We start from the raw sequence: 26,593 nt of genomic DNA, 5'->3' as shown, positions 1-26,593 counted from the left end.
GGCAGCTTGTCCGAGCCGCAGGTGTGACCCCATGAGCTGGGGTTGGATCCCCGGTGGTGTGTAGCTCTCACAGGGTTCAGGCACCAGCACTCAACACCGTATGCTTCTCGGTGCAGCAGGATGGATTTGTTCACTTGTATTCCTCTTTCTGCATCTTCTTGTTTAAAAATGAAGTTTAGTAGAACCTCGGGTGATGCAGTGGGGCAGGCTTTGCCGTGGCACAGAGGCACATGTGAGCCCTGAATCTTCATCATCACCAGGCTGATGAGGTCTCATTTCCCTAACTCATGTTTTGGGGAGATTATTGTGTTTGGGGTTTCTATAAATACATTTCAAAGTCTTCACAAGCTAATTGTCACTGTAATTGCCTCCTGAATGGCTTTCTGAGTGCGTTTATGTGCCAGAAGGTGACGCGATAAGTTTAGAATAAGCAATACTCTGTGTAGCAGCCTTGGAAGGCACAGGCTCACTTCCGTTTGGTGTGTGTGAGGATTCTGTAGACATGGAGTGGGTGGTAGTGTGTATGCAACAGCAGTTCCTCAGGACTTGTCAGAGGTGGGGTACTCGTTTTTTAAGTATACAGTGATGTGTTGGATGATGTGGCATAAGAACAGATTTGTTCATTGAAATAAACAGTGTGTAAAACAGTTTGGGAAAAGTTACAGGTTGTCTTACAGTTGATGGATGGAAGGAGAAAAGCCTTTATCTGCTGCTGCTGCGGCAGTTTCAGCACAGAGCGCCTGTGTAAGAGTCTGCAGGGTCACATCAGCCAATGGACATTTTCAGGAGGCTCTTTCCTAAGAGCACAGACAATTAAATCATCCAATTACTCTCTGCAAAGGTCTCTTGCAGTATTCCTTCCCACTAGTAGTGAAGGCAAGTAGTTATGTCAATGTTTATGGTAAGGCTGATGTGATATTTTAGGTGGTTTTAATGTGCCTTTTGTGTGGACGCTGCCCTCGAGTGCTGTGACTGAAGAGGAGAGCTGTTCTTTGGGTTTGTATTGCATAATCTTATTTCCATTCCTTTAAAAAGATATGTTTTGAAGCTTAGCCTCTCAGATTGCCTTTAAGGGATTTTATTGTAGACACACAAAAAACCGAGTATTTAGACACAACAGTGCCTTTTCCTGGAACGTTTAGTAGTTTGTGTGTATGCTTCCTCTGGCACATTGGAGGTGCGCAGCACAGAGTGAGGAAATGGCTGACTTTGTGAACTGCGTTATTAGTTACACAATCTAACAGCAGGTGAGAGGGTAAAATAAGGCAGTTATTGTAGTGAGCTGTCTAAAATGCATGTTCTTGTGACATAGGATCCTCTGTAGACTCTAGGGCCTTGTGATTATGTCTAAATTTTCTTGTGATCCTGCTGTGTATTTTTGTTTCTCATCCTTCCTACTATGAATTAGTTGTTCCTACTTTAGCAGGAACAGAGAGGGGCACGTAAGAGAACTTGGTTTTAAGAGTTATCTCTGAAATGCTTAAGAAGCTGACATTGCTGGTTAAAAATGTTGCTCCAGAGGCAGTGCTCCAGCAGATAGCCCTTAGTGTCCTGAGATGTCTTTTCAAAATTGGTGCTCATTACACGTGAGAGTGTGTGATCTGTAAACGATGGGGTTTCAGCACAGGGAGTCTCCAGAATTTTAGAGACTGAATGGATCACTGCAGTGTCGCACCCTTCCCCTGCAGCTGGGGCTCCTGCCTGTGGGAAGGAGGAAGGCATGGAGCAGCGTGCTGTCGCCAGCAAGGGTACGGGAGGCCTTGCCGCCTGCTAACTCGAGTGCCTGCATTTTTATATCCTTTTTTACCCAGAGATCAAAAGGTGGTGAAGCCTTCTACCTGCCAGTTTACTGTAAAGAAACAACCTGGCCCACAGTAAGGAGGCATCTATAGCACGGTCCACCCGGTATCGTTTTGAGGTGCTCACTGTAAATGCATTAGAGGAGTGGCAGATCTTGCTGCCCTGCAGCGCGTCCATGCAGGCTGCGTGTGGCAGGTGTGTGTTGGATGAATCCATGCTCGTGTTCTGTGTGCAGTTCTTTGTCTGCAGAAGTCGTGCCTATGTCTCTGCTGAGTTGTCCTCTGGTGTCTTCCTGCTTTTTTCCTTCCTTGTTAATGCCATGTCTCTCTGTGAGCTCTGTATCTCTGGAAAACATGGTTCTGCTCTTAGTGCTTCAGTAAGTGCTGTCCGGAAAGGGCTTCCCTGTATGGTGGGATTTCAGAGCAGCTGTGCACCCCAGACCTTAACTTCTTAACTTCTAATTCTGGTTTGATGATCAAGTAAAGTTTTGTCATGTGTATTGTAAATTAAATGCGCATTCTGCTGTTAGGGTTATGAGAATATAATTTAGCTGTCTGCTGGTTTCTCCAGCTTATTTAAGCCAGGAAGTTTTGTAAACTATTTAAGAAAATAGTCATTTGGATCAAGCCAGGCCTGTGTGCCTTGTGGGTTCATGAGTGAGGTTTTGGAGTGTAGCACGCTGCAGAAAAGCTGGTGAGCACCTTCTAACGTGGTTGGTGCTATTAGAAAACAAAACCATGAGGTATGTAAAATATCAGGATATAAAGTAGGTGGCAATCCATGCAAGTCAGCAGATTTAATTATTTTTTTACCTGCTTCCACTTTCTCTGCTGTAAAGAAAATCTTGCTTTGAGAGGCCTAGGAAGTACTGAGCCGGACTGGTTAAGCCTGAGGATACTTTTCATTGTAAAACTGGTATTCCCTTTGTAGCTGTATCACTAGCTCCCTAAAAGAATAGTGCAATTTCGCCAGAAACCTGATTATTTAATTTTTTGTTTAGTTCACTTGGCTTCGTCTTTGCAAAATGACAGTTTGCTGTGTTGGAACTTGTTAATTGTTTAAGCAGCTACATAGCCCCTGAACTTTTTTCCATATCTGGAAAAGTTTACAATATACTGAGCTGTGTTTAATGGCTGCGTGTGCCAGTAGAATAACGTGGGTTTTGGGTTGTATGGTTTCCTCTGAATTACGATGGTACAGAGAGTTCCTCTGTGTGGGTGGATGCCTGCTGTATGTTTAGCCATATAGTTTAGGCAACGGGCATTGAGAGCGAGAGGAATAGTGTTGTTCATTGCAAAAGCTGTTCTGGCTCCCAGGGGAGCTTATGCAAGGTAATCCTGCAAGGCTGTGTAAACAGCTACGGGTGGGTGCTGGGGTTGTGCTGGCTTACCTTGTGCTTAGCACATCTCCTCTTTGTGCTTTGAACCGACCCCTGCTCCTGTACGGGTAGGCTGTTCGGCAAACCCTCACTGCTGGGCAAGCCTAGGAGCGTGGCTTAAAATGGCTTTGTGGGTTTCTGTAATGGGTCCCACGATGAGGAGAAGGTGTTAGATTTAGCACAAGAGCTCATCTTGTCTCCTGTACTCCTCCTGGAGTTGCGCCAAAGCAGTGCCTGGGAACAAGTAGGTGCCATTTTGTTTCTGCATGCCAGGCTGGGTTTGTAGGTCTGGAGTCTCTCTTACCATAAAGGAAAGTACTCTTCCCCTCTTCACAGTGAAACAGCATTAGCAGAGGCTAAATGATGGAGGTAGTCACTGCTCTTAGGTTTGAGAAAGTTAAGAGTTCCTGCTTAATTTAGCTTTATCATGTCAGAGCTATGAATAGTAAAATCATGGGATTATATTTCATGCCAGCTGAGAATTGTGTTTGCACTGTTTCACTCCATGGTAACCGGAAGCTGTTGCATCCATTAAAAAATAATAATAATAATAATGCCACACAGAGATGACACCCAGCCTCGCTGCGGGAACGCTGGAGCGCTGGTCCTTGCGGGGGATGTAGTTTCCTACCCAAGGAAGAGTTTTCTGTCAGTGCCCTTTCTTCCTATCACGGAAAATACCGTGTACGTTTCTCCCCTGTTGCACTTCAACGCGCATGAGGCCTCTTTGCAAAGCCCTGCTCACGGCTACTGCTGCTTTGATACAAGAGCAAATGGACTGCTCATAATTTCAGCTCCAAATTCGTCATCCAGCCATTTTTAGTCTGTCATGATTTACAGTGTAAGGTAGCTGTACAAAACCCAAAAAAGCCCCTGCTGTAATGCGAGGGGTGCTGTAGCTTGCGCAGCTAGCCAGTGCACGTCCTCCCCACTGCTGCCTGCACTTCACTTTCACCTTTGAGTGAAAGGAGGAAAGGAAAGCTTGGCAAGTAACCTCATAGGTTTGTCTGCTCTGCGAGCACAAAAGATGATGGCTTGGGGGGCGTCAGGGGTGTTAAGCTGAAATTCTCAAGGGAATTAGGCTCAGTATTAATGATGTTATCTTGTGCCTTCACAGAGGTCTGTACACATGATATCTTGTGGGGGTTGCGTACCTGATTATTTCAGACTCTGTGTATCTGTGTAAATTATTAGTTAATTGCTTCTATAGGGCTGTGGATGAGATCGGTTTCCTCAGTTAAGGATCTGTGTATGCACTGTCTGATTAGATTAAGTAATTTTGGCAGCCTTTGTTTACTGGTAAATGATGCTGGGATGAATGGCTAAAATCAGAATCCTTTCCTGTGCTTATAGAATGTGAGGATTTGCCAGTATCTTGATTGTTTTAAATTTCATTTTCCCTTTTTTACTTAGGTGAGAGCTCAGTTGCTTCTAATAAAGCAGTATTCAGAAACAATTGATGGGAGACTTATACAAGGTATGTAAACACAGTACTGAAAACTATCTGTTCGAATAAGCTTATTCTATACATACAAGGTTTCTGTGGGCAAGCATTTAGCTGTTTCATAGCCCGGCAGAGCGTAGGGATAGCCTGTTCTGATGGCTTGTGCTTACAATATAACTGCCTGAATTTTTATTTTTTTTAAATAACTTTTAATGTTGTACTAAGTCATGGAAATCCTTTTCCTTGTTTTCCCCTGAGCTAATGAGATTCAAGTTAAGGTAGAGATAAATCAAGTGCTGGCTTGAGAATAAATATCTGAATGGTTTTACTTTTTGCAGCTTCTAAATGAAAGTTGCTGGAGCTTGTATTTTCATAGGTTAAATGTGTGCAGAGTAGTAATCCTTTAGGACAGATTAAGTTTTGACTGTAACCATGCTGTGTATTTCAGAAGATATTCCGAAGAGTCCCAGATGCAATTGTTTTTTACATTACTTGCTGTTTCTTTGGAAGCATAACTTCCATGTTTTTGTAACATTTTGGACGCTTTAACGAAGGAAATACTGGTGTGCAGAGTCTGCTGGTTTCCAGACCGCGGTGACCAGAGAGGGTTGAAAACTTCACTGGAGGTCACAGTTTATTCTTCCATTGCTGCAGGGGGAGTAGCGCAATAACTTCAATTATGCACAAGTTTGAATTCTTTTGGTTAACTGATTTGTGAATAGTTTTCTATTGTAAAGTAAATTGGCCCATTTCTTGCTTCTCTTGGGCATTCTGAAACTACAGGCACGAGGATTCACAGACCCCCAACGGTTTTGACAAGGGTTCAGTTCACATCCGAAAACGACTCAAAATACTAGGGCTGCACTGTGAGGAAGCCGTTAGTATGGAGAAAGATCTGATTTTTCTGCTTGTCTGTTCCCAGGTCGCGTAGGTTTGGAAGCAAAAAGCTGATGAAATTGGTTCCCGCGCCCCCCCCCCCCCCCCTTTTTTTTTAAGGATGTTTTTGTTCCATGTTTAACAGAAAATCCAGCTGCCTGACTTTTGTAACGAAAACATCCAGATTTCTAATCAGCTTTTTCTTGGATTTGTTTTCTTTGAGCTCCCTGTCACTAAACTGTCTGAATAACAACATAAGACTTTTTAAGCTCAAAGATATATAAAATAGCTTTTAGCCAAGTGTCAGAATTAAAGTGACCAACTGGTGTTTATAGCTGGCCAAATTATTTTGAAAGGCATTGTTCAGCACTGCAATTTGCAGAATCAGTCCTTTTTGGAAGAACCTGTAAATAGTCTTCCAGCCATTCTAGAAAACCTGCTTCTAATTATCTGAAACCAGGGCTGGAGCTCAATATTAAACTTCTGTACGGATTAGTTTAATTGTGTGAAAACCCAAACATGCTTGAAGAAAAGTTTAATTTTGAGGTGTATAGGCTAGAGAGAAATTGGAACTGCTATTGACAAACTAGTGCTTCTCTTGCCATGGCAGAATAATCTGAACTTTTTTTTTTTTTCCCCCCCTCAAAGTGTGTCTTGTATTAAAGTAGAATGCACTGTGTTGGTTTGGGTTTTTTTGTTGTTTTTGGTTTTAGCAGTGTTGTCCAGGAAAATTTTGTTGAGGAGGTTGGTAGGTGTAGTTATAGGCTTTAGTTGAACTTGTGTCATTAATCTCCTGAAAACATATACTGGATACTTGGTGTAGAAAGAGGAGTTGTTCTGCTTTTTGTTACCCTAATGAAATTTGAACTGGATGATTAGAAATAGCATTTTAATTTGCAGTCCACCAGGCTGGCAGTGGGAGCTATGCAAGTGGCTCTTTTTTCTTCCCCTTAAGTGTTCTTTTGATATCAAGAGCATGTTTAATTTTTGGTGTAGGACCAAACCTTAGCTTGAAAAGGAAGAATCAAGTAGAAAGTGAGATTATTAGACTTTGATTTCTGAACTAGCAATGCCAGTGTCTGCTTTCTGTACTCTGGATGTTACTGCTGGCACTGCCAGTGTGCTCTGCCATGTAGATAGCTGCAACTTGTTTTGCACTTCAAGAAAGTTCACAGCAGTCTCGTGCAGCTTGCTGGGAAATAGATTTTACACAGCTGTCGTGCGTAGCAGGGTTAATCTGTCATGCGTCTGGATTGCTCTTTAGAACAGGCGCTTTAGTTTGTGTCAGTGTATTGATGGTTGTCAAACTTAACTGCTTTAGGAATATTATTTTCAACTTCTAATGTAATATAGGAATCTGTGATAGTCAGACTGCTAAAGTCATTATTTTGATTTGCTCTTTGATAAAACATAGGTCTGGAGGTGCAAGGGAAGAGCAGGTGCCACGTGTGTTCGTGCTAACCATGGCTGGGTTGAAGGGAGGCGAGTTTCGGGGTGTTCCCTGGCTGTGTCCCTCTGCGTGAGCTGCCGCTGTGCCGCGATCCCCGCGGCAGCCTCAACAGGTGCAAGTGCAGCGTGCTGCTTGGACTGCAGATCTTCCCAGGGAATTACCGCAGGGCATGAAAGATACCCTTTTGGGGCACTTGCTGCAGAAAAGGAATAGCTCTTCTACTCTTTGCCAGGTACACGTCTAGAAACAAAGATTGCTCTGATTTGACACTGGTGTCAGGCTGCTTTTACTAAGTCTCTTGAGCCTGAGTGCAAGAGGAAGTACTAAGGACAGTTTGCAGTTGTTACGGTTCTACATGTGTTTTTACATTAGCCCTGTAGCTCATGTTTGCTTATTTAACCGATTTGTTCCTATCTGTGTTAGGTGACATTCAAGTAGCAATACTGGACACGGTGCCGCTCTTATTCTGTAGGTGGATAGTTAAATTGAAACAAGATCATACTGAAATTAATTATGAAAGATGCTGACAGTTGGTTACTGTTGTGTTTTATTTGACACTTTTTATTTGCTATAGTTTGTCATTGTATGTTAACTAACACTTGGCAGTTCTTAACAGTGGTCTCTTACCCAAGTCCTCCGATGCATTCCCAGGTGCCGCTTACCTCCTCTGCTTCTCTGGGAGTCAGGTGGATTAAAATGCATGGAAGTGGTGATTTTTACAGGGTTGTGAGTGATAAGATCATGCACAGGACTAGATTTTTAATTGCTTGATCAGATTTTCTGCCTCTGTTAGGCCCAGATTTAGGTGATTACTATTGTTTAAGTTTATAAAGAGCTACTTTCTTATTTTCAACACTTAAATAAAAGAGCACAATGCTGACACTGCTGTTAGTGTCAGCATTTTCTAATATCTTTGATATCTTTGTAGAGTACTAGTTGGGATATAGGGTCAATCAGCAATAAATATTTTTTATCTTCTGGGGTTTGAAATTTGTAAAGAAGTGTTTCTTGGCTAGGAAAAGGCTGACACAGTTTAAATTGATGTAAGCCTTTCAGCTCTCTTATCCAAATGTTAAGAAAACCTTGTTTTGTGGGAAATGAAACTGATTTTTTTGCTATGTAATTCTGTGACTTTTTTATAAGTTTATTTCCGTAGAGATTGCTGGCGCCTCGTTATACAAAGTACACTACGGAAGGATTTTGTAGGATTTTTTTTAAGAATTAACTAATCTTGTTTGGGTTTTGGAGCTCAGGATTATGAATTGTAGAGTTGGCTGAAGGAGAATTAATTTTTTTGTTCCCTGATAATGAAGGCTGTTGTGAGCAAATAAAGTAGCAGTTCAGCTGTTTCTTCCCAAACAGAATGTTAGTGCTAGCGAACACGAAATGGATGACAGGATACCCAGGCAGGAGAGTTTTCTTTAACGAGGTGCTACCTTGTTTGCTTTGGGTCTTAGAGCAAAATAAACTGTAACTGTATTAAATGCTGGCCAGAAAGGAACAAGTAAGTTTTTGTTTTTCTACCACAATTATATAGCTTTCTAGAAATGCTTTTACAAAAATATTTAATATTTGCAAGTTAATGTTTTATAAACACTATGTAATAAACTGAAACTAATGTAATGAGTTTTGCAGCACCATGCGCACTTCTAAGGTATGTACACAACCCATTTCTTGTTTCCAAATGTACTCTGTGTTTATGCTCAGTGTATTATAGATATGAAGACAAATTATTGCTTTTGGTAGGGATGTATCTGCTGTGTTTTTCTCTGAGCTGGCAAATTGCGGTGCTACGTGGTATAGCAGTCCTTGATGACGTGCTTGAGATGGAGTGATTTCAGCTGTAACATCTTGTTAGATGGCTTTTCGGGACAGGGCCGTGGTGGTTTTGTTCTGCTTTAACATCTGTGAAAGGTCTGAAGTAATGATGAGTACTGCTTGAAAGACTGCAAAAAAAGGAGCGGAGGGTGGAAAGAGACAGTCATTAAAGTAATATAGGCCAGTTGGAAATAGGGAACAAATTCCTGGAAAAAGGCACTGTGAAGACTAGAAATGTTCTTCATTTGACCCATGTCTTGGCATACAGAAATGTTCTTTACAGTGGTCTGGAATATGAAACTCCTGGACTATGATTTCTGCTTCAGCAGAGAACGTTGAGCACGTTTCCTACTTTCCTTTCCATATCTGGAAGAAAGGTTAGCTGTTTTTGCTTATTGTGTGTTGTCTTTGTTGATATTTTTTGTAGTAGTGCTCTAAATATGAAAACAGTGTTCTACAAAAGATAATTGAGCCAGCTTTTTATCTGGATGACACCTGTGTACAGCGGATTGTACCAAAAATCTGTGGTAATGTTGATGTTTGGGGAATAGGTGAAAAAAACAAACAAAACCCAAGTGTTTTATCACAAAGCAAGAAAAAAATAGTTATGGTAATTTTTTTTTTTCTGGTAGCCACTGTGAGAGGCTGAATGTCAAAGGTCTTTGTAAGGTAAAAGGCAAGATTTCTCTCTTTCGTGGATGTTTAGATGGACATGACAACAGTAAAAATAATAATAAAAAAAGATCTGTGGTGTAGTGTTCTTTATTTGGCTTTTTTTGAAGATTGGTAAGCATAATTTAGAAAACAACCTTGCAATGCAGCCTTCACTTTTGGGTGAGAGTAGGACTTAATTGCCAATTCAGAGAAAGTGTAATCTTCAATAGCCTTGAAACCTTTTTTCAATGAAGTAAACAGAAGAAATTAATAGCTTTAAACAAGTTTATTTTATGGTTGAACACAGAGTAAATGACATTCCCGCTGTTAGATCAGGGGTTAATAACGTGGAGTAATTTATGAGGTTGTGTTTACTGTTGTTTTCTTTTTTAAAACTTGCACCCCTCCAGCAGTGCATGGAAGGATACTGAAATGTAATTGTAGACCTGTCAAAACAGCTCACAGTGGACTGGTGGCACCCTTTGAAGACGGCGATATGCTGATGGATGAATTTGTCAGGAAAACAATTGTTTCTTTTGGCTTGTGGATTCTCTTTAACAATATGGGAAAATACTTAGTCCTGAATCCAGTAAGACCATACAAATGATCTGAGAGAAATTACTTCAATATGGCTGTACCAATGTAATGACAGCGATTAGTATGTATGTAAGAGGAGCTGGGATGGGGTGCAGGGGAGGTGGGGAAGGAAGGAATGAGTAGACTTAAAATTTGGAAAGTTTGAACAACTGTTCTAGAAACTTATGTTCTTCATAAAAGTACATGAAAGAATTCACGGTGAAGTGAGCGATGAACTTTTGCAACGCGTATGCTCTGTTGAAATAAGACATGATGAAGGTTTTGGGTCCAGCACTGGATGATAGCTTAAGGCTCCTGTTGATCATTGCTGGCAGTAGGTACAACAATGTATGTACAAAGATGCTTCAATGCATTTTCTTCTCATTTCAGGTTTGCTTCCTGATTTCGTAATTGACAAAGCTGAGACGGTGAAACCTGACTGTTAAAGGGTGCAAGGTGTGAACCTGCCCAAGCAGGTAGGCACACAACAGAAAAGAAAATCTTCCAAAGTGGTAAAAGTGCCTGCCTCGGGATTTGGAATACACCTTCTTGTATCCCCTCTATGCTGGTCATACTGCAAGTTAAACTGTAGCAGTTGAATTCTTTTTTCATTGTTACTGTTGTTGTGGAAAAATAACTATACAGCATTTGAAGAAAAAACTCTACCTTACATTTTGGAATGTTTTGGCTTGTCTTTCCAAATAGCTGGTAAATACAAGGGTCAAATAGAACAATTTTGTGACATAGTCTTGGATGATGTCCTGGAAGAAGTAGTACCTACTTTTTTTTTTTCTTACGCTGAGGTTTTTTTTATTTACACTGTGATGACTTCTGGGACAAAAGGAGTGCTCCCTTCTGTATACATTAATTGGCCAGATTATTAAATATCGTATTGATCTAAATTGTTAAACCCCCATATTTCCAACCTCTGCAACCCAATTTGTTCTTTTGCTGAAGCGTTGCACTGGTTTCAGTCAATGGCCATAAAAGTTCTCCTGCACTATTCTGAATAATTAAATTATGAAGCTGAAGCTAGTGGAAGTAGACAGCAGTAAGAGGCTCTTGACAGTGACTTTTTCTCACTGCTGTGAAGCAGAGTTGAGTGGTTCTTTTAGGTTCTGTCAGGAGAACAGGTAAAACATTAACTTTGCTGTCACTGTGTCATGACAAAAGTTTGTCTTCCGGGCAAAGTCCACTGTGGTGGCTTCATAGGAGCGTTTGCTCTCCCATTGTTTTCACCCCTTTGAGTGCTATGATGGATTGCTGTGAGGATTTAGAAATGGAGAAGGCAAACTTTATTTCTTGATATAGCTTACAAATTTTAGGAAACACTTACTTTGAGAGTGAGGGGCTTTCAGGCTGTTGGTTCTCCATCTCAACCCCCTCTTATTTGTCAGTAGGGCTTGTGTGAATGGAGTCACAGCATAGGTCTGGATTAAAGGTATTCTTTTAAAACAGAACCTTTGTAACCTCTGTCATGACATGGATTAAGTTTAGAATGTAGATGAACATTTCATTGTATTGGCAGGATTGGAACTTTCTACATGGGCTTTGTTGCTAAGGTAGTAATTAATCAAACTGCACATCAACAGAAATATCCCGAGAGACATCTATGTTAATTTTTGTTCTAGTTCTTTAAGAAGTAGAAGTGGGTCTCTGCAGAAAGCCATCCACAAAGGATACTGTTAAACATCAAAGACGGTTGACTTTGGCCTTTGTCTTCATGGGGTAGATGACTTGAGTTGCCTACAATTCACAGTGTGGGTCCTATTTGGATAAGATCCTTAGAAACCAGGCTTTTCTTGCTTTTTCTTTGTAGATGTTAAAGATACACAACAGTGTTGTAAAGACAAAAGTCTTGTAGTTCTTGACTAGAACTCATTCTCTACTGTGTTAGCCGCCTTTGTAAGAGTCTTCCCTTTCTGAATCGCACTGTTTATAGTGCGGCAAAAAAAGTTATCTTAAAGCAGTGTAAGAACTTTCAGAATGAAGTAGGTCATATAAATATTACTGAAACTACATGCAGAATTGATCAGCTTGTATTGCCTGCTTTCCTTCACAAGAAACAGGTAGAGTTCCGGGTGTATGCCTTTGGGGTCAGGGTGGGAAATCTTTGATGCCAAGAAGGGGATATAAGTAAAGTGGCAATGTTCTCTTGTAAGAAAACACATTCACTTGAGTTGCTGATTGTTGTCAGATTTTCACAGCTCAAGCAAACCTTCTGCCTTTACTTTCCATAAACTGTGGAAGAAGGATTCAAAATGGTTTATTCCAGTAAGAGATGTTTGCCAGTTTGTCTTACTGTTTAATGAAGCGTTGGCTGTTGCTCATTTTCAGACGAGTCTGGACTTCACACTTTTGAGTTGGTGGTACTCACAGCATGTGGCAATCTGCAGATTTTCATGTTTTCTGCTGAAATGTCCACGCTTCTTACAATAAGAATAAAAAACCCCTATAATGCTTAGTAATTTGCTTTGGCAGTGTACTTGCAGAAGACTAAACAGCTAGCTGTTAGATTTCTTTCAGTGACCAACTTCAGTGACTTCAGATCTGGCTTGCAGTAACCATATGAGTGAATTTAGCAAGCTAATTTGGAATACAAATGGTTTCTTCAGACTTGGTGTGTGTTGAATTATGTTATATGGTGTAGTTTTACAGCAGATAAACAAGATGTTAAGTGTCTGTTTCCCAATAGGGTAATACCTTACCAGAACTTTGCAACTCAGCACACTCAGGATCAGTGCTGATGTTTTTGGATATGAGACTGTACTACTTGGGAAGATCTGCTGGACAGCTTGTAACTGGGCTTTCAGAAAAGACAACCCAAAAAAGAACAATTTTGAAAATTCCTGGCAATATTTCCAGGAGCACATCTGCACCAGATGTGTGCAGTCACGCTCGTCTCTGCTGGGAGAGGAGACCCGTATGGGGCAGCAGGGATCACCCGTGTCCCTTTCAAGGTAGAGGTGGAGCCGGTGTCATGGGAAGGCAGTTGTGTAGCTGTAAGCAGGAAGGAAGTGTGAGCGCTGGTGGAGCAGCTTGCTAATGACAAGTCTCCACAGCACTGTGTAAAACTGCAGTCCCCACTCGGGACCAGACATGTTCTACCTTCCAGTAAAATAAAGCGGCACCCCCTGTGAGCTATGCGAGGCAGTGTGCATGTGTGTGCTTTGGGGGCACAGCATCATGTTCAGTGGAAAAATCTAAACGGTAAGGTAAGTGAGCAGCCACCACTGCTTTCACAGTTTGCCTTTACTTCATTTACTGGCATCTCTTTCTTTAAAATCAGAGTAATCCTTAGGATGTTTTATAAGGATAGATTCTTCCGGAACAGCTTTTTTGCTTACCTGCTGAAGGCATTTTATCTGTGTCAGTCGTTAATCCTTAGAACAACTAGATGTGTATTGCAGTAAGTTTACAACTGCAGTGTTAACGCAGGGGAGCTGAAATGTCTCCAATATTTAGTTTAACCTTCTGGGTGCTGATAGAGCATAGCAACTCAGTTTCTATTCTTGTAGGAGTTACCTCACGTGTTAGGAATGAATCAACTTCAAAAATATTGACAAAGATAAAAAAACCTGCAAAGACAAGAGAGCTTTTGGCACGCATCACACATACCAAACCAATGTTTGGCTAGTAAGTGCTGTGGATCAAAGTAAAATACAGACTCTTAAACAGCTCAAGGCAAGTGATACTTTAAAATAATCTATTTTGGGGCCTTCTTAGGACTTACTGAGACCTACTGCCACTTTTACTCTGCTCAGTCGGTCTAACCATATGCTTTTTCTTGGAAAATGGTTTCTTTTAGAAGAGCCGTAACAGAGAAGAGCTGTGGTGAAAGCTGTTTTAATGATATTAGTCTATTAAATATATCAAGCAGTACAGAGTTCACTGTGAATAAAGGTAACTTACAGATGATAATATGTTGAAGTGTAGTTCATTCTTGAACTACAGGGTTGTCATTTCGTACAGACCTATCCTGAAATTGCACAATTTATAGGATATGTTTGTAATCTTCTTACAGAACATAGCTTATTGTGTCAAAGCTCCTCAGGATTCAGTTGGGAGCAGCTCTCTCATTCTGAGAGGCGACAGAGATAATCTTCCTATATCTCCTAGTAGTTCCTATTACCATTTGTTTTTTCTGCTTCTCTTCCATGTTTTGGTTTCCTGTGCTAAACTTTTGATTGTTTTGGCCAACAGACTAGGAAACGTTGCTGTTTCAATGTATGTATTTAGCAAATTAAAAGGAAATATTTATATAAGGTCCTTTCACACATTTTTTTTCCCCTGAAAAATGGCCGTGCATAGGAATGAACTTTGTTTCTTCAGTGGTAGTGCTTTTTTATTTTTCATCTCAGGTGTGATTTATTTTTTTCCTAGTAAAGGAGGAAACATTAATTTTTTTTCCTACATACTTTCTAGTGTGGAATATCTTAAAATACTTCAGTTGAATTGATATGGCATTATTAGTCTAGTGAGAGGGAAGAACGGAAACATGTAACATAATTTTTGTAATAAAAGCCAACTTCCCATTTCTGGAAAGTACCAGCTCTCATGATGAACGACCCACTTTCTCAGCAGTTGCTCCTGTGATGGGCGTTGTGCTGTTCCTGAAAGTGCCCTGGCAGTAGCTGGAGTGTTTGGTAACCATATATGTAATTTGGCTTTGGAGTGCAGCTGAAAGTGAAGACATTGCAAGTCAGTCCACTGGAATTTGCTTAAAATGGATACAGCAGCAGAAGTACTCAATCAGTTGTGTTTATACACCTAAATGTCTTTATTTTTAATCGGTAGGTGAAAAAAAGGGTAAACTTTTACTAATATAATTCTTTTTTTCTTTCTGGCTCTAATTCATTAGTCACTTTTGTGGAAGAGTTTACTGATAATTTTTATGCAGTAATCAGTTGATGCAAATTTTGTCTTTACAATCCTTTTCCTAATTCCCAGGGTTTTTTCCTCTCTTCTGGAATGTAGGTGATGAACTCTGCAGAGTGTGTGTTTCACAGATGCTCAGCTTTTGGCAATTTGTTGTCAAAATGCCTCCTTGTTCATTTCATGGTTTGAGATGCTTTTTAGCCATTGAAATAAATGATTAACTTACAGTATGTAATCTCTGAACCATCACAGCAGTTATTGATGCTCAGTTGTCTTGGGGGCTCCATCATGTCATGTACTTGCCCAGTGTTTGGTTTACTCTCTCCTAGGGCAGCGGAGGCCAAGGACTTCTGCTTACTTAAATAGAGCAGATTGTTAAAGGGTCTCAAAGCCACAGGCGGTTGTGGACTGCTATGTACGTTAAAAACATTGATTAGATTTTTACTATGGCTCTTGTGTATTTTGACCTTCTGTAAGTAATGTCTGAGAGAGAAAATATTTTACTAACTCCGGGGGGACAAAATGTAATTTCTTGTAGAAATTCCTAAAGAATTCTGTTAAATGCGAAACAAATTGCTTCTGATGTTGTGAATGAAATTCATGTGTTGTTTAAAGAGAGAGGGTCTTTTACTCAGTTTCGTCAGCTACCTGTGGAATTGCAGAGTCCAAATCTTGATACCGCCTGCTAATGTGGAATACTCGACACTCCAAACGCTTAACTCAAACTAGCACTTAGTCCCTTTTCCAGCCCACCACTGAAAACCTTCGGTTTCTAGGAATGGAAATAAAGGAGACGGGGAATTTAATCTGAGGAGCAAGAGAGCGGAGTCCCCTTCCTCCTCGCCAAGTCAGGGGCCAAAGCATTTTCCATTTAAGCTGAAGAGCTATACTGGAACCAAGAGGACTCAAAAGCTGGAGCATATTTTGCAGCATGATCAAATTTTAAATTGTAAGGAATTTTGTTTATGGCTGGATACAGTGATTAAATAGGTCAACTGTTACTACAGTTGAGGAGGACTGTAATGGCTGGACAGAAAAGGCACTAGAGCTCCTCTGACCCGTCTGTGGTATGCTGAGCTTGCTTCCGCAGCCCGGTGTGGAAGGGAGGTCACAAAAGGAGATTGTTGGTAGCTTGAAGAGGAAAGTTTGTGAAGGTGCCTGTGGGAAGCTGCAAAACTGTGTTATGCGTTTGACTTCTTTGGATATTGACAGGAAAACCTGACCAGCTGAAAGAAAAACAGCATCTTGAATTTTGTCAACATTTGTACTACCCTTCAAATGTAAACAATATGACACTCCCCCCTCTTAATAATCCTGGATTTTCTTCTTTCCCTGGGGGTAAGAGATGATGAAAATTCTTTAGAAAATCTTGCTTGTTGGTACAAAGCTGATGCTTACAAGAGAACACATCAGGCAGGGTGTAACTGAAACAGTTACGTGGTCAGACTGTATTCCCTGAAACGTCTTTTAAGGGGCAGTCTACCTGGATACATTGCTGAAAATAGTCCAGGTAATTTGCAATTATAGTTATTTTGAGTCATTTAATGCTACAGCGTAATCTCTTCTGTCTTTAGTATTTGAATGATGCTGAATATTTGGAAGGACATCTGAATTATTTTGGCTGCAACAGAACTCCTTGCTGGATGATACACACTTGTAACTGATCATAGCAACTGCATAAACTGCACGAGCAGGCAGGACACGTGTCCAGGATTTAACCTGAGTGTTCATAGTGAGGCAGATCCGTGCAAATAGGGTAATATTCATGTGTCTTGGATTAGGATTTTTGTTTGTGATTCCTTCGGAAAATGTAGAAAAGATTGGGGGTGTGTGTGATTTTTTTTTTTTTTGACAGTAAACCTTTTTATTTCTTCATTGTTCTTTCAACCAGTGACAGCTGGCTGTGTTGATAGTGATGTGACTGGAATGAAGTGGTTTGACTCTTTAAAGATCATCTTGCTTAAGCTAGCAGCACGGCCCCTGCCTGTTCCTGGGTTTTGCATTAACTTGCTGCTTTCAACTGTAGCACTCAAATTTATAATTACTCTGGGTTGAAAACCTTTTATTCTTTTTGTAGATTTCCTCCTTAGACTGAAATAAACTTTCTATTCTGAGCCCAGCACCATTCATCTGTTATTAGGCAGCCACTTCAAACATTCTTATTTCCAGTCTTATCAAGCTTTATGTCACTCTGTAGTTTGTCAGGCTGCCAGATGTTGCCTGTTCTCTCAAATCTGCCACATGACTTCATTTTTCAAATACTTTCATTAACCTGTTTCCTTCAGGTACAACTCACAGGTGCTTGCAAAGATGTCTAAAACTAACAAATCAAAATCTGGATCCCGTTCTTCCCGTTCGAGGTCTGGATCAAGATCACGCTCACGTTCCTTCTCCAAATCTCGCTCCCGTTCTCGCTCTGTCTCACGGTCAAGAAAACGCAGGCTTAGGTAAGTATGTGCAGCTCTGAAGCCAAAGGGTGTAACTGTGTTTTTCCTCTCTGTTCTGTTCAGATGGTTTGTCACTTAATTCTTTTCCAGGGAAGGACTTTGGTTAGATTCGAGGACAGATAGTGTCCTGTGTCTTGAGCTGTTTCCTGCCAACCGGTGCTGTTTTGAATTGTAACTGTTTCTCGGCCCTTCAAGAAACTTCTTTTGAGCCTTTAATCCTTAAACCTATGTAGCATGTGGTTTTTTGAACAATAATTTTAGTTTTCTGTGCAGGTCTTTTTCCCCTAATATGAATACTAATGGATACTCTTAATGCACAGTTGAATCAGAAGGTGGTTTGTTAGTGTAGCTCATTTTATCAGGGATACAGTCCACAGTGAGGTTGTTACAGCCTTTTCAGACTGGGCACTTAGAGAAGACCTCTATACTTTGTTTTTCCTCAAAGGTATTAATAGAAGCCTCTGTCAAAATGCATGTGTGGTCGGGTTTTTTTCCCATGTTCTTCTGCAGTTCTTAATTGCTGCTGTGTGTAATGGGATAGCCTATTGTGCTTTTCCTAATGCTACATGCGCACAATTTCTGAAATCCAGTTTCCTACATTAAAGGTATTCACAGTTAATGATGAAGTTTGAAATCGCCAAAGCAGGATAAAGTGCAAAAGAATCACAGCTCTTTATCCTGACCTGTGACTATTTTGAGATTTTGCTTTTGATCAGACATTTGCTTTACTGCTGTGAGAGAGTTTAAGTGTGTGTTCTATAGAGTGGGGAAGAAGAGTTGGGAAGGTCCATGGCAAAACGTGCTCCTTTTTGTTAAACATCTTTAGCTTTTTTTAAGCTTTTAATGTAATTGATCCCAGACTTGAGGGGCCTTTGCAGACGTTGTGTGCTTTTGCCCTCTTTCTAAAAATTATTTCAAATTAGTTTTAATGTCAGTTTAAGATACCGCTATGTAAGGTAGGGGCAGTTTTTGTTGTTGCTTCCCTGCCCCTCCGCTAAACGTGCAGGAGTCAGTTAACAGAAATGATAGTTCTAGATGGATAAAGTAGATAAAGTTAATTTCACTGCAGTTAATTTTGAGAGGTCATTAATGTGCATAATAGTTGTTCTTACCTCCCTGAATTGCTTCTGATCGGGCCAGTTAAAGGCTCCTCTCTTCCCTGGATATCAGGATATCTGTGTTTTCCTTTTCTTTTGGCTGAGCATTTTGTCACTGGCAAAGGCATTCCAGTTGGACTAGGTGTAATGATGTTCAGCTGCTTTTTCACTAATCTTAAATTAATAACACATATTCTGAAAAATCATTAGACTGTAAACACATGCAACTGTTAACAATTAAAGAGACTTAAAATGCGGAGCCTCTAATAAATGTACAGCTGGAGAGAGAAGGACATGACAAAACTAAATTAGAGGCGGAGACTTTAGTCAAGCCGAGTTCTTTGCAGAAGGAAGCTGGAGTGCTGGAAGATACGTGGTCATTTGGGAATATCTGCCTGGCTATGAAGGAACTTTGACAGTTGAAAACAAAGGCATCCTGTGCAAACATGATTGTTTCCTCTGTGCTGCTGCTGAATCTACTTGTGCTTTGTAAATAACTCTTTTAAAAAAAAAAAAAAATGGATGGGGTTAGTACAGACAAGTCATCTTGTATGGCGTTAGGATATTCTCTGAGGTAGGTCTTGTGGTATCTAGGCATAAAAATCCATTATTGTGTACTTCAGCATACAGCACAAAATTTGTTTACTCTTCATTTAAAAGATTTGCTCTTTGTTCTGTCTTGTATTGCCATGTTGGAGTCTGCCTAATATTGCTTTCTTGCTTTCTTTTTGACTTTATTTTTCATTTTTACCTGTTGTAAAATGGTAAGTGCTTTAGAACTGAAGCAGTGTGCATTAACTGGCTAGCTACAGGGGCTGGCAGAGTTGCGAGAATTAGTACGTGTTTCTTTTACGTAATATTTACTGTATTTTTCTAAAAAGATTTCTTGTAAATAATCTCTGCGACTTTTGGAGTGAAATTTTCCCGCTGCAAGCCTCTCTAAAATGATAAAGCAGATTTGGAAGCGGTGTGCAACAGGTCCCTTGCTGGTAACTAATCACAAATGCAGCAGTTGTCTGAAAATGGGAGCGTATGTGTTCCAAATGCTTTTCACTAGGGCTCGTTATAACTGGTTCTTGCTCTCTGCCTCTGCTTTTCCTTCTCGTTGTTGTTATTCGAATGAGGAGGTGTCTCAGATAAGTTGTGTAGGTTTTTTGGTTGTTTGAAGTGAAGGATGAAACATGTTAAAACTATCATTGAACTGTTTGCTAGCAATGAGTACAGTATGAACAAACAGCTTCCTGCTAAACTGTAATGTATTTGGTAGGCGGAAAAAATAAAAACAGAACTAAAGTTCATCTCTGACTGCATGCATGTATGCTAGTCTTGTAGGAATTCTAACGACAGTGTTGTATTCCCTTACATTTAGGGGTTTGGGGTGTGAGCAGAGAGGGGGCAGCAGCGAGTTGTGTATTGCCAGGCTGTAGAAGTAGTACATGTCTGTCGGAGTATGACCAGTGAGTGTTTTAGAGATGAATCTCTCTTAATGTAAGACGGGACTGTGGAAATGGTTTCAATGAATATTATTTACTAAAATTCCATTTGGAAAAATCTCTTTTCTATTTAAACTTACTCGTTGGACGCTTTCTCTGTTTTACTAATGCCAAGTTGCTAAAATCTCAGACTTTCAGCAGAAGTTTGTGCTTTTCCAACAGCTGTGAAATATTTACTGCAGAGCTGGCATTTAACCCTGAGCTTCAGTGGAGCTTGTAGGCAGTTACAAAACTGCAGCTCCAAAAATTTAGTGGAAGACACTACTGGAACAATTAGCCCTTAATGTTTTGCCACTTAAATCTGTTTGTCTTGGATTCAGTTCTGTCCTTTATGGATGTTCTAGCATGGCGTGGAGACGAGCAGAGCGACACTGAACAGTGCCATCTCGTGGCGTCAGGCTGGAGAGTGAGCACATCCCTCTGCTGTCCTGCCTGTTTGATGGAGCTCCAGCTTCTGAATTGTGGCAAGGGGTGCACCTTTTGAAACTTAAAACTATAGAGCAGTGTGCTGTTTTCTCCAGTACAGCCCCTCTCATGTTGAGATGCAGCAATTCATTTAACTCACCTGGCAAAGAAGTGGGTTTTCATCTTGATTATCAGACGCACATGAGATAACTGAGGGACACAACAGGAAGATTTTGGATCTGTTCCGATAATGGTCGGGTGACATGCATAAAGAAATACTTTGTGGAGGAGATCTAAGATGATGTATAACCTTGACCTTGAGTCGTAAAGGGTTGGAAGTTTGAGATAGGTCACTTTTTTTGAAGCTGCGTAGTAGCCATGTTCATCCTAGAAGAATGAAGAGCAATGGATACTCCTCTTGGTCTCTGCAGTGATTGTGAAGTCAAATATTTGTTTGGCAGTATCTCAGATACAAGTTATTTCTATTGCAATTTATTGAGGGCAAAGTGTAATACCTCAATTGCATTATTTGTGTAATTTTTTTCTTTTATCAGTTCTAGGTCCCGTTCAAGATCATATTCTCCATCTCATAACCGAGAAAGGAACCATCCGAGAGTCTATCAGAACCGGGATTTCAGAGGTCATAATAGAGGATACAGGAGACCATATTATTTTCGTGGCCGAAATAGAGGGTTTTATCCATGGGGCCAGTATAATCGAGGAGGATATGGGAATTACAGGTCAAACTGGCAAAATTATCGCCAAGCGTATAGCCCTCGTAGAGGGAGGTCACGCTCTCGTTCACCCAAGAGAAGATCTCCTTCACCAAGGTCTAGAAGTCATTCTAGAAATTCTGATAAGTCATCTTCTGATCGGTCAAGGAGGTCTTCCTCTTCCCGGTCTTCCTCAAATCATAGCCGAGTTGAGTCTTCCAAGCGTAAATCTGGAAAGGAGAAAAAGTCATCTTCCAAGGATGCCCGGGCATCTCAGGCTGCAGGAGATAATCAAGGTGATGAGTCTAAGGAACAGCCATTTTCAGGAGCAGTGGCTCAAGATGTCAAGGCATCTGAGGGGTCAAAACCATGGCAAGATGTGTCCACCTATGGTACAAGTTCAACATCAAGAGCTTCTGTGTCTGAACTTAGCCCGAGGGAACGTAGTCCTGCATTAAAAAGCCCTCTGCAGTCAGTTGTGGTGAGGCGTCGTTCTCCTCGGCCAAGTCCATTGCAGAAGTCGAGCCCTCCACTGTCCAGCCCATCACAGATGAGCTCTGCTTTACAAAGCAGCACCACCTCCTTTCAAGCAGGCGCTCATCAGAGTCCGTTTGACCATGGCTCGGCAAGTTTGAGCCCAACAAGGAAGAGCCCTGTGTGCAAAAGTCCAACGCCAATCGGTTCAATTTACAGTACATCTCAGAAGGAGGAAAGCACAACTCCTGGAGGAGGAGCCTTCTCAAAAAGGCAAGTGATGCGTTCCGCTGTGCTGCAGTATTTTTTGACAAGCCAGCTCGCGTGTGTAGGCGCCCTCCACGAGCACGGGGAGGGTTCTTGGTGCGTGTGCAGGCTCCAGCTGGGAAGAGGCCCCAGTGTGCACAGGGTGCCATGCTAGCAAGCTGCCAGCTGTTTGGACCTGGTACTGTCTAAATTGTAGAACAAAATACAGACCTCGCCCTGTGTTGTAGGAAGTTGGAGTTAATTTTCTGACTTGGATAATTCTAGAGATTGTGTAGGTTCCCTGCAAAAATGAATGTGAACACTTGAAGTGAAGATGTGCCTGGTGAGATGTCCTAGCAGCCTAACAGTGCATGCTGGAAACTTGCATTTCTAAGTTATTTACTCTTCAGTTAAAGACTTTCTTTAGTATTGCATTCTTGAATTGCATTTGACACTAGAAATTAGCAAAACTTAATTCTTACTGCATTTCCTCCTGCCAGCAGCCTAAGGCGGGTGTAGTGGCAGTGCTTGTGCCTGCGTACGTGGGTAGCATGAGACACTAAAGCACCAAGATTATCACTAGAACGAAGACATCCTTCTGTACAGAAGGCATCAACTTCCCTTGTTTCTGTTTGCTTGGTTAGTCCCCTGCAGGTTTGTGCCTGAAGGTGACACTTTGTCTTAAAAGATAAGGTAGCATTCACAAGCACTTGTAATTCTCCTCTTTATTATTTTTAAAGTCATTTTGGACTGATTCTATATCAAGGATGTCTGAAATTTAAAAAAGTGGAAAAAAAATGCTGTAACGCTTGGGCTTTTCAAAGCACTGAACTAATGTCCTTGGACTTTACTGCTCCTTCCTCAAAGCTAGGGGTTTGCTTAATGAATGCTTTAGAACACAGTTTTGATGCTTTAAGCTAGCTTATGATAAATTGTTGTTCTCACTAGAAGTGTTTTTGCTTCTCCCAGCAAAATAAATATTCTCCTCTGTTAACCTTTTTGCTTTTATTTGTATTTACAGTCTGTCATGAAATATTTAGCTTACCTATGAAACTTGCACCCAAAATTTGAAGTAGCTTTTGAGGCTTTTATTTCCAGTGTGTTGTTTACAGCAGAACAGCCCAGTTTGAAAGTTTTGATGTGTTGTTCTCCTGAACCAGGTTTGTAAGTAAATAAAGCGATTGGGTAAGATATTACTATTTTCCTTAAAATCAATCTGTGGGTAAGTTGTTTTTTATTTGTTCTTAAGCCGCGTTTCATCAGTTCTGCATATCCATTTTATTCTACATTTGCTGACTCTATCAAGAACTAAAAGTGTAAATCCAGGCTGAGGAATCTGCTTTACATTTTAACTATTTTAGGGCCTAGAGACAGCTTTCTGTACATGCATAGCTTGGTGTTCTCTAATATTTGACTACTTTCAACTGAAGTATTAACCTCTGCTTTTTAATAAGAGAACTACTGTAATGTCTGTTTTATGAACAGGTATATGGAAGAGCAGAAGACTGAGAATGGGAAGGACAAAGAACAGAAAGTAACAAATGCTGAAAAAGAAAAAAATAAAGAAAAAGGGAATTTCTCTGAGTTGGGATCAACAGATGGAAAGGCAAAATCTGACTCCTATGCATCCAAAGCTGACTCTGAGAAGGGATACCGTGGCAGCCAGTCACCCAAGCGCTACAAGTTCCGGGATGACTTTGACAAGCTAAAGGTCCCGGAGTTCCACAAGGAAAGTCATTATGGCAAAGAGGAGACGGATGAGCAGGAAAAGAAAGACAAGGCAAAGGGCCGAAAAGATTCGGAATTTGATGATGAGCCTAAATTTATGTCTAAAGTCGTAGCAACTTCAAGTAAAAGTCAAGAAGAGGATAGGTCAGGAAAATGGGAAGGTGTGGTGTTCTTGCCACCTGGAAAAGAGAAACAAAGGAAACCTGATGAAATGGAGGAGGAAAGCTATTCTGAAAGATCAAAAAAAGAGGAGAGACCAGCATCCAAGAGAGCTGAACCAGGTCACCGGGGCTTTGTTCCTGAAAAGAATTTTAGAGTGACCACTTACAAGTCAAGCCAGGAAAAAAGTTCTTCCCCCCCACCAAGGAAGACTTCTGAGGTAAAGGAGAAACCAGGCACCAAAGGAGAGGGGCTAGCTCCTGGCAAATCCTCCTTTTCCATTACTCGTGAGGCCCAGGTCAATATTCGAATGGATTCCTTTGATGAAGATCTTGCACGGTAAGTGTTTGCTGTTTTTTCAGAAGTCTAAATGGTGACTTTTGCCCGTTTCTCTTCCTGACATCTTCATATGCTTCTCAACTGTGAGGAAGGTGAAATGATACTGTATCACAATCTGCATTTTTTGGAGATGGGGATTACATTTTTCCTGGCATTATAATACTTGTGTGACCTTTTTTTTTTTGTGCTGTGAGGTTAGAGTGGTTACCAGTTTGCAGATGATGAAATTATAGCATGAAGGTTAAACAACTTTTCCTAATCTTTTCTATGACAGATGTAAGAGTAGTTCAGAATGTAAATGCTTCTGCATCAGATTCCACACTACACCAAGGTCTGGAAAGAGTTAGGTACTCGATGGCTTCTTGCTGATAGAAGCTTAGTGGGACGGTAAAGTTACAGTGCTGCTTAAATGGCATCTGATTCTCTGGAGTGTGTTTAACTACTCTTATTCTCAACGTAGAATTACTGAAACTTTAGGAAGCTCTGAGAGCCACTTCAGCATTGCTTCAAGAAATCTTAAGTCAGTAAAAAGTTATTCCAGAAAATATATTTGTACAGCCAGTAAGTGTTGATACACTCTGTGGGATGTTAGAGGTTAATCTAGAATTTAGGAACAGTAGCAAAACAGCCAGCTAGTGGTGTAAGAATGGGCTTGTGTTTCACAGGGTGTCAGGGTTTACTACCTGCACAGCCCTCCAAATACAAAATAACAAGTGACCAGAGTTATTACAGTAACCTACACCAGTGTATTTAAGGTATGTTTAAAAAGTGTCCTGCTCGTGCTACTGAATGTTCTTAAGTGTCTTGATAATACTGCATAAAAAAAATCAGTCAGCTTCCAACTTCTGAAACATTCATAATTTTAAACTGCTTCCCTTTACCCTGTTCTTCTATTTCATGTGGTCTGTTCTTTTTCTAGTCCAAGTGGCATATTGGCTCAGGAACGCAAGCTGTGTCGTGACCTTGTGCATAGCAACAAAAAAGAGCAAGAATTTCGTTCAATTTTCCATCATATTCAGTCTGCTCAGTCTCAGCGAAGTCCTTCTGAACTGTTTGCTCAACATATAGTGACTATAGTCCATCATGTAAGAGGTGGGTCAGAAGTCCATGTATCCTCAGATGAAGGTTCACTCCTCCCTTGCCCAAATAAGTGGGTTTCATGCACTCTAGCTGGAAGAGTTGTTTTCCAGCAGATATGCCACAGATGAGCATAGCAGCCCGATCATGAGTCGTCTTTACTTATGTAAATAACTTTTCTTCTGGAAAGGCAGAAGAGGCATTCTTGTTTTCACCTGAGCAATGTTCAGAGAGACTGTGACTTAAAGTTTGTGTGTTGTAGTGAATTTGTGACTCACTTGAATAAATTCTTAACTTCAAGATTGAAATGAAAATTTGTCAGCAGTATTAGAGCTCATCACCAGTGTGCTTCACATGTCGTGCATCTGAATTTGATGAAGCTGTAGGACTGATGTGCTTTGTCTTTTTACAAAAATGGTGTTAATATTTTGGCATTGTTTACTCAAACCCCAACAGAGCATCACTTTGGGTCTTCAGCAATGACACTGAATGAACGCTTTACCAAATATCTAAAGAAAGGAATGGAACAAGATGCAGCTAAAAACAAAAAGAGCCCTGAAATCCACAGGTTGGTGCTATTAGACACTGTCTTAACATTTCAGGGGTATTTCAGATTTCCTTCTCTTAAACTCTGGAATCGTTCTGGAGTAATTCAAGTATATAACTAGCTTCAGCAAAAAAAAAACCAGAAAAATATGGAAGGTTTTAAGTACCTTTGTAAATATAGGCCTGCTTTAATGACATTTGATGTAAAAACTTCAGATTCTTCTTATGAGCAAGATTATATCTCTGTACTTTCATTACTTTTAGGAGGATAGATATATCTCCCAGTACTTTTAGAAAACACGGATTCTCTCAAGAGGAAACGAAAAGTTCCCGAGATCCTGGCTTCAAGGTGAACTGTTACTCTGATTAGTTTAATTCAACAAAATGAGTGCATTGGGCATGAACTTAACAGTGATGTTTTTGTTTAAATTACTCTCTACTTAAGTTTGTGTTTTTCTTTTAAGGATGGGCATAATTCTAAAAATGAACTACAAAGGGTTAATTTTTATTAAAAATGTATCAACAACCTTTGTGAAGTGGTTAGACTATGGTAAATGACCCCAAAGTCAATTGAGGTGAGCTTGAGAAAAAAGAGAGGATTTTTGGAACAAGTGCCCATGATGAGAGAAGAGACTTTTTGTGATATTTTTCTGCTTGTAAGTATTATTAAATCAATTGTATACATGCGATATTTCCAACCATGTTTTCAAAAAGACATGCATGTCAAAAAGAGGAAAGTAAAACTAAATACTTATCTAAACCAAATACACTATTAAGCAGATTATAAATTTTGTTCTAACAACTTACTGTACCATTTCTGTTGATTGCTGTTACTTTAACATTCAGCACTTGTTTTAGTAGATCCAGACCATTTGGAATTTAGTGTATTAGCCTTTCTGAGTAGATGAATGTTAAGCCATTGCACTTGCTGTAAACAATCATAAAAATGGCTTAACTAAAATGTTTGGGATTTTAACCTTTGTTTATTCACCTTC

General features: G+C 40.4%; 1 protein-coding gene across 1 annotated transcript in view; it reads left to right on the top strand.

Annotated features, from left to right (window-relative positions):
* Window positions 1-10,381: 10,381 nt before the first annotated feature.
* Window positions 10,382-26,593, top strand: part of THRAP3 (thyroid hormone receptor associated protein 3) — a 20,679-nt gene continuing 4,467 nt past the window's right edge. The window contains exons 1-7 of the mRNA XM_009895603.1: window positions 10,382-10,472; window positions 17,160-17,321; window positions 20,871-21,776; window positions 23,235-23,975; window positions 24,895-25,067; window positions 25,509-25,620; window positions 25,863-25,947. Of these exons, the coding sequence (XP_009893905.1) occupies window positions 17,185-17,321; window positions 20,871-21,776; window positions 23,235-23,975; window positions 24,895-25,067; window positions 25,509-25,620; window positions 25,863-25,947 (2,154 nt within the window). The 5' untranslated portion in view covers window positions 10,382-10,472; window positions 17,160-17,184. The remainder of the gene's footprint in view (window positions 10,473-17,159; window positions 17,322-20,870; window positions 21,777-23,234; window positions 23,976-24,894; window positions 25,068-25,508; window positions 25,621-25,862; window positions 25,948-26,593) is intronic.

This window comes from Charadrius vociferus, unplaced genomic scaffold (assembly GCF_000708025.1).
Source record: "Charadrius vociferus isolate BGI_N301 unplaced genomic scaffold, ASM70802v2 scaffold812, whole genome shotgun sequence".
Classification (NCBI taxonomy): domain Eukaryota; kingdom Metazoa; phylum Chordata; class Aves; order Charadriiformes; family Charadriidae; genus Charadrius; species Charadrius vociferus.
Note: the sequence above shows the minus strand (reverse complement) of the source record. Positions and strands in the feature narration are given on the sequence as shown.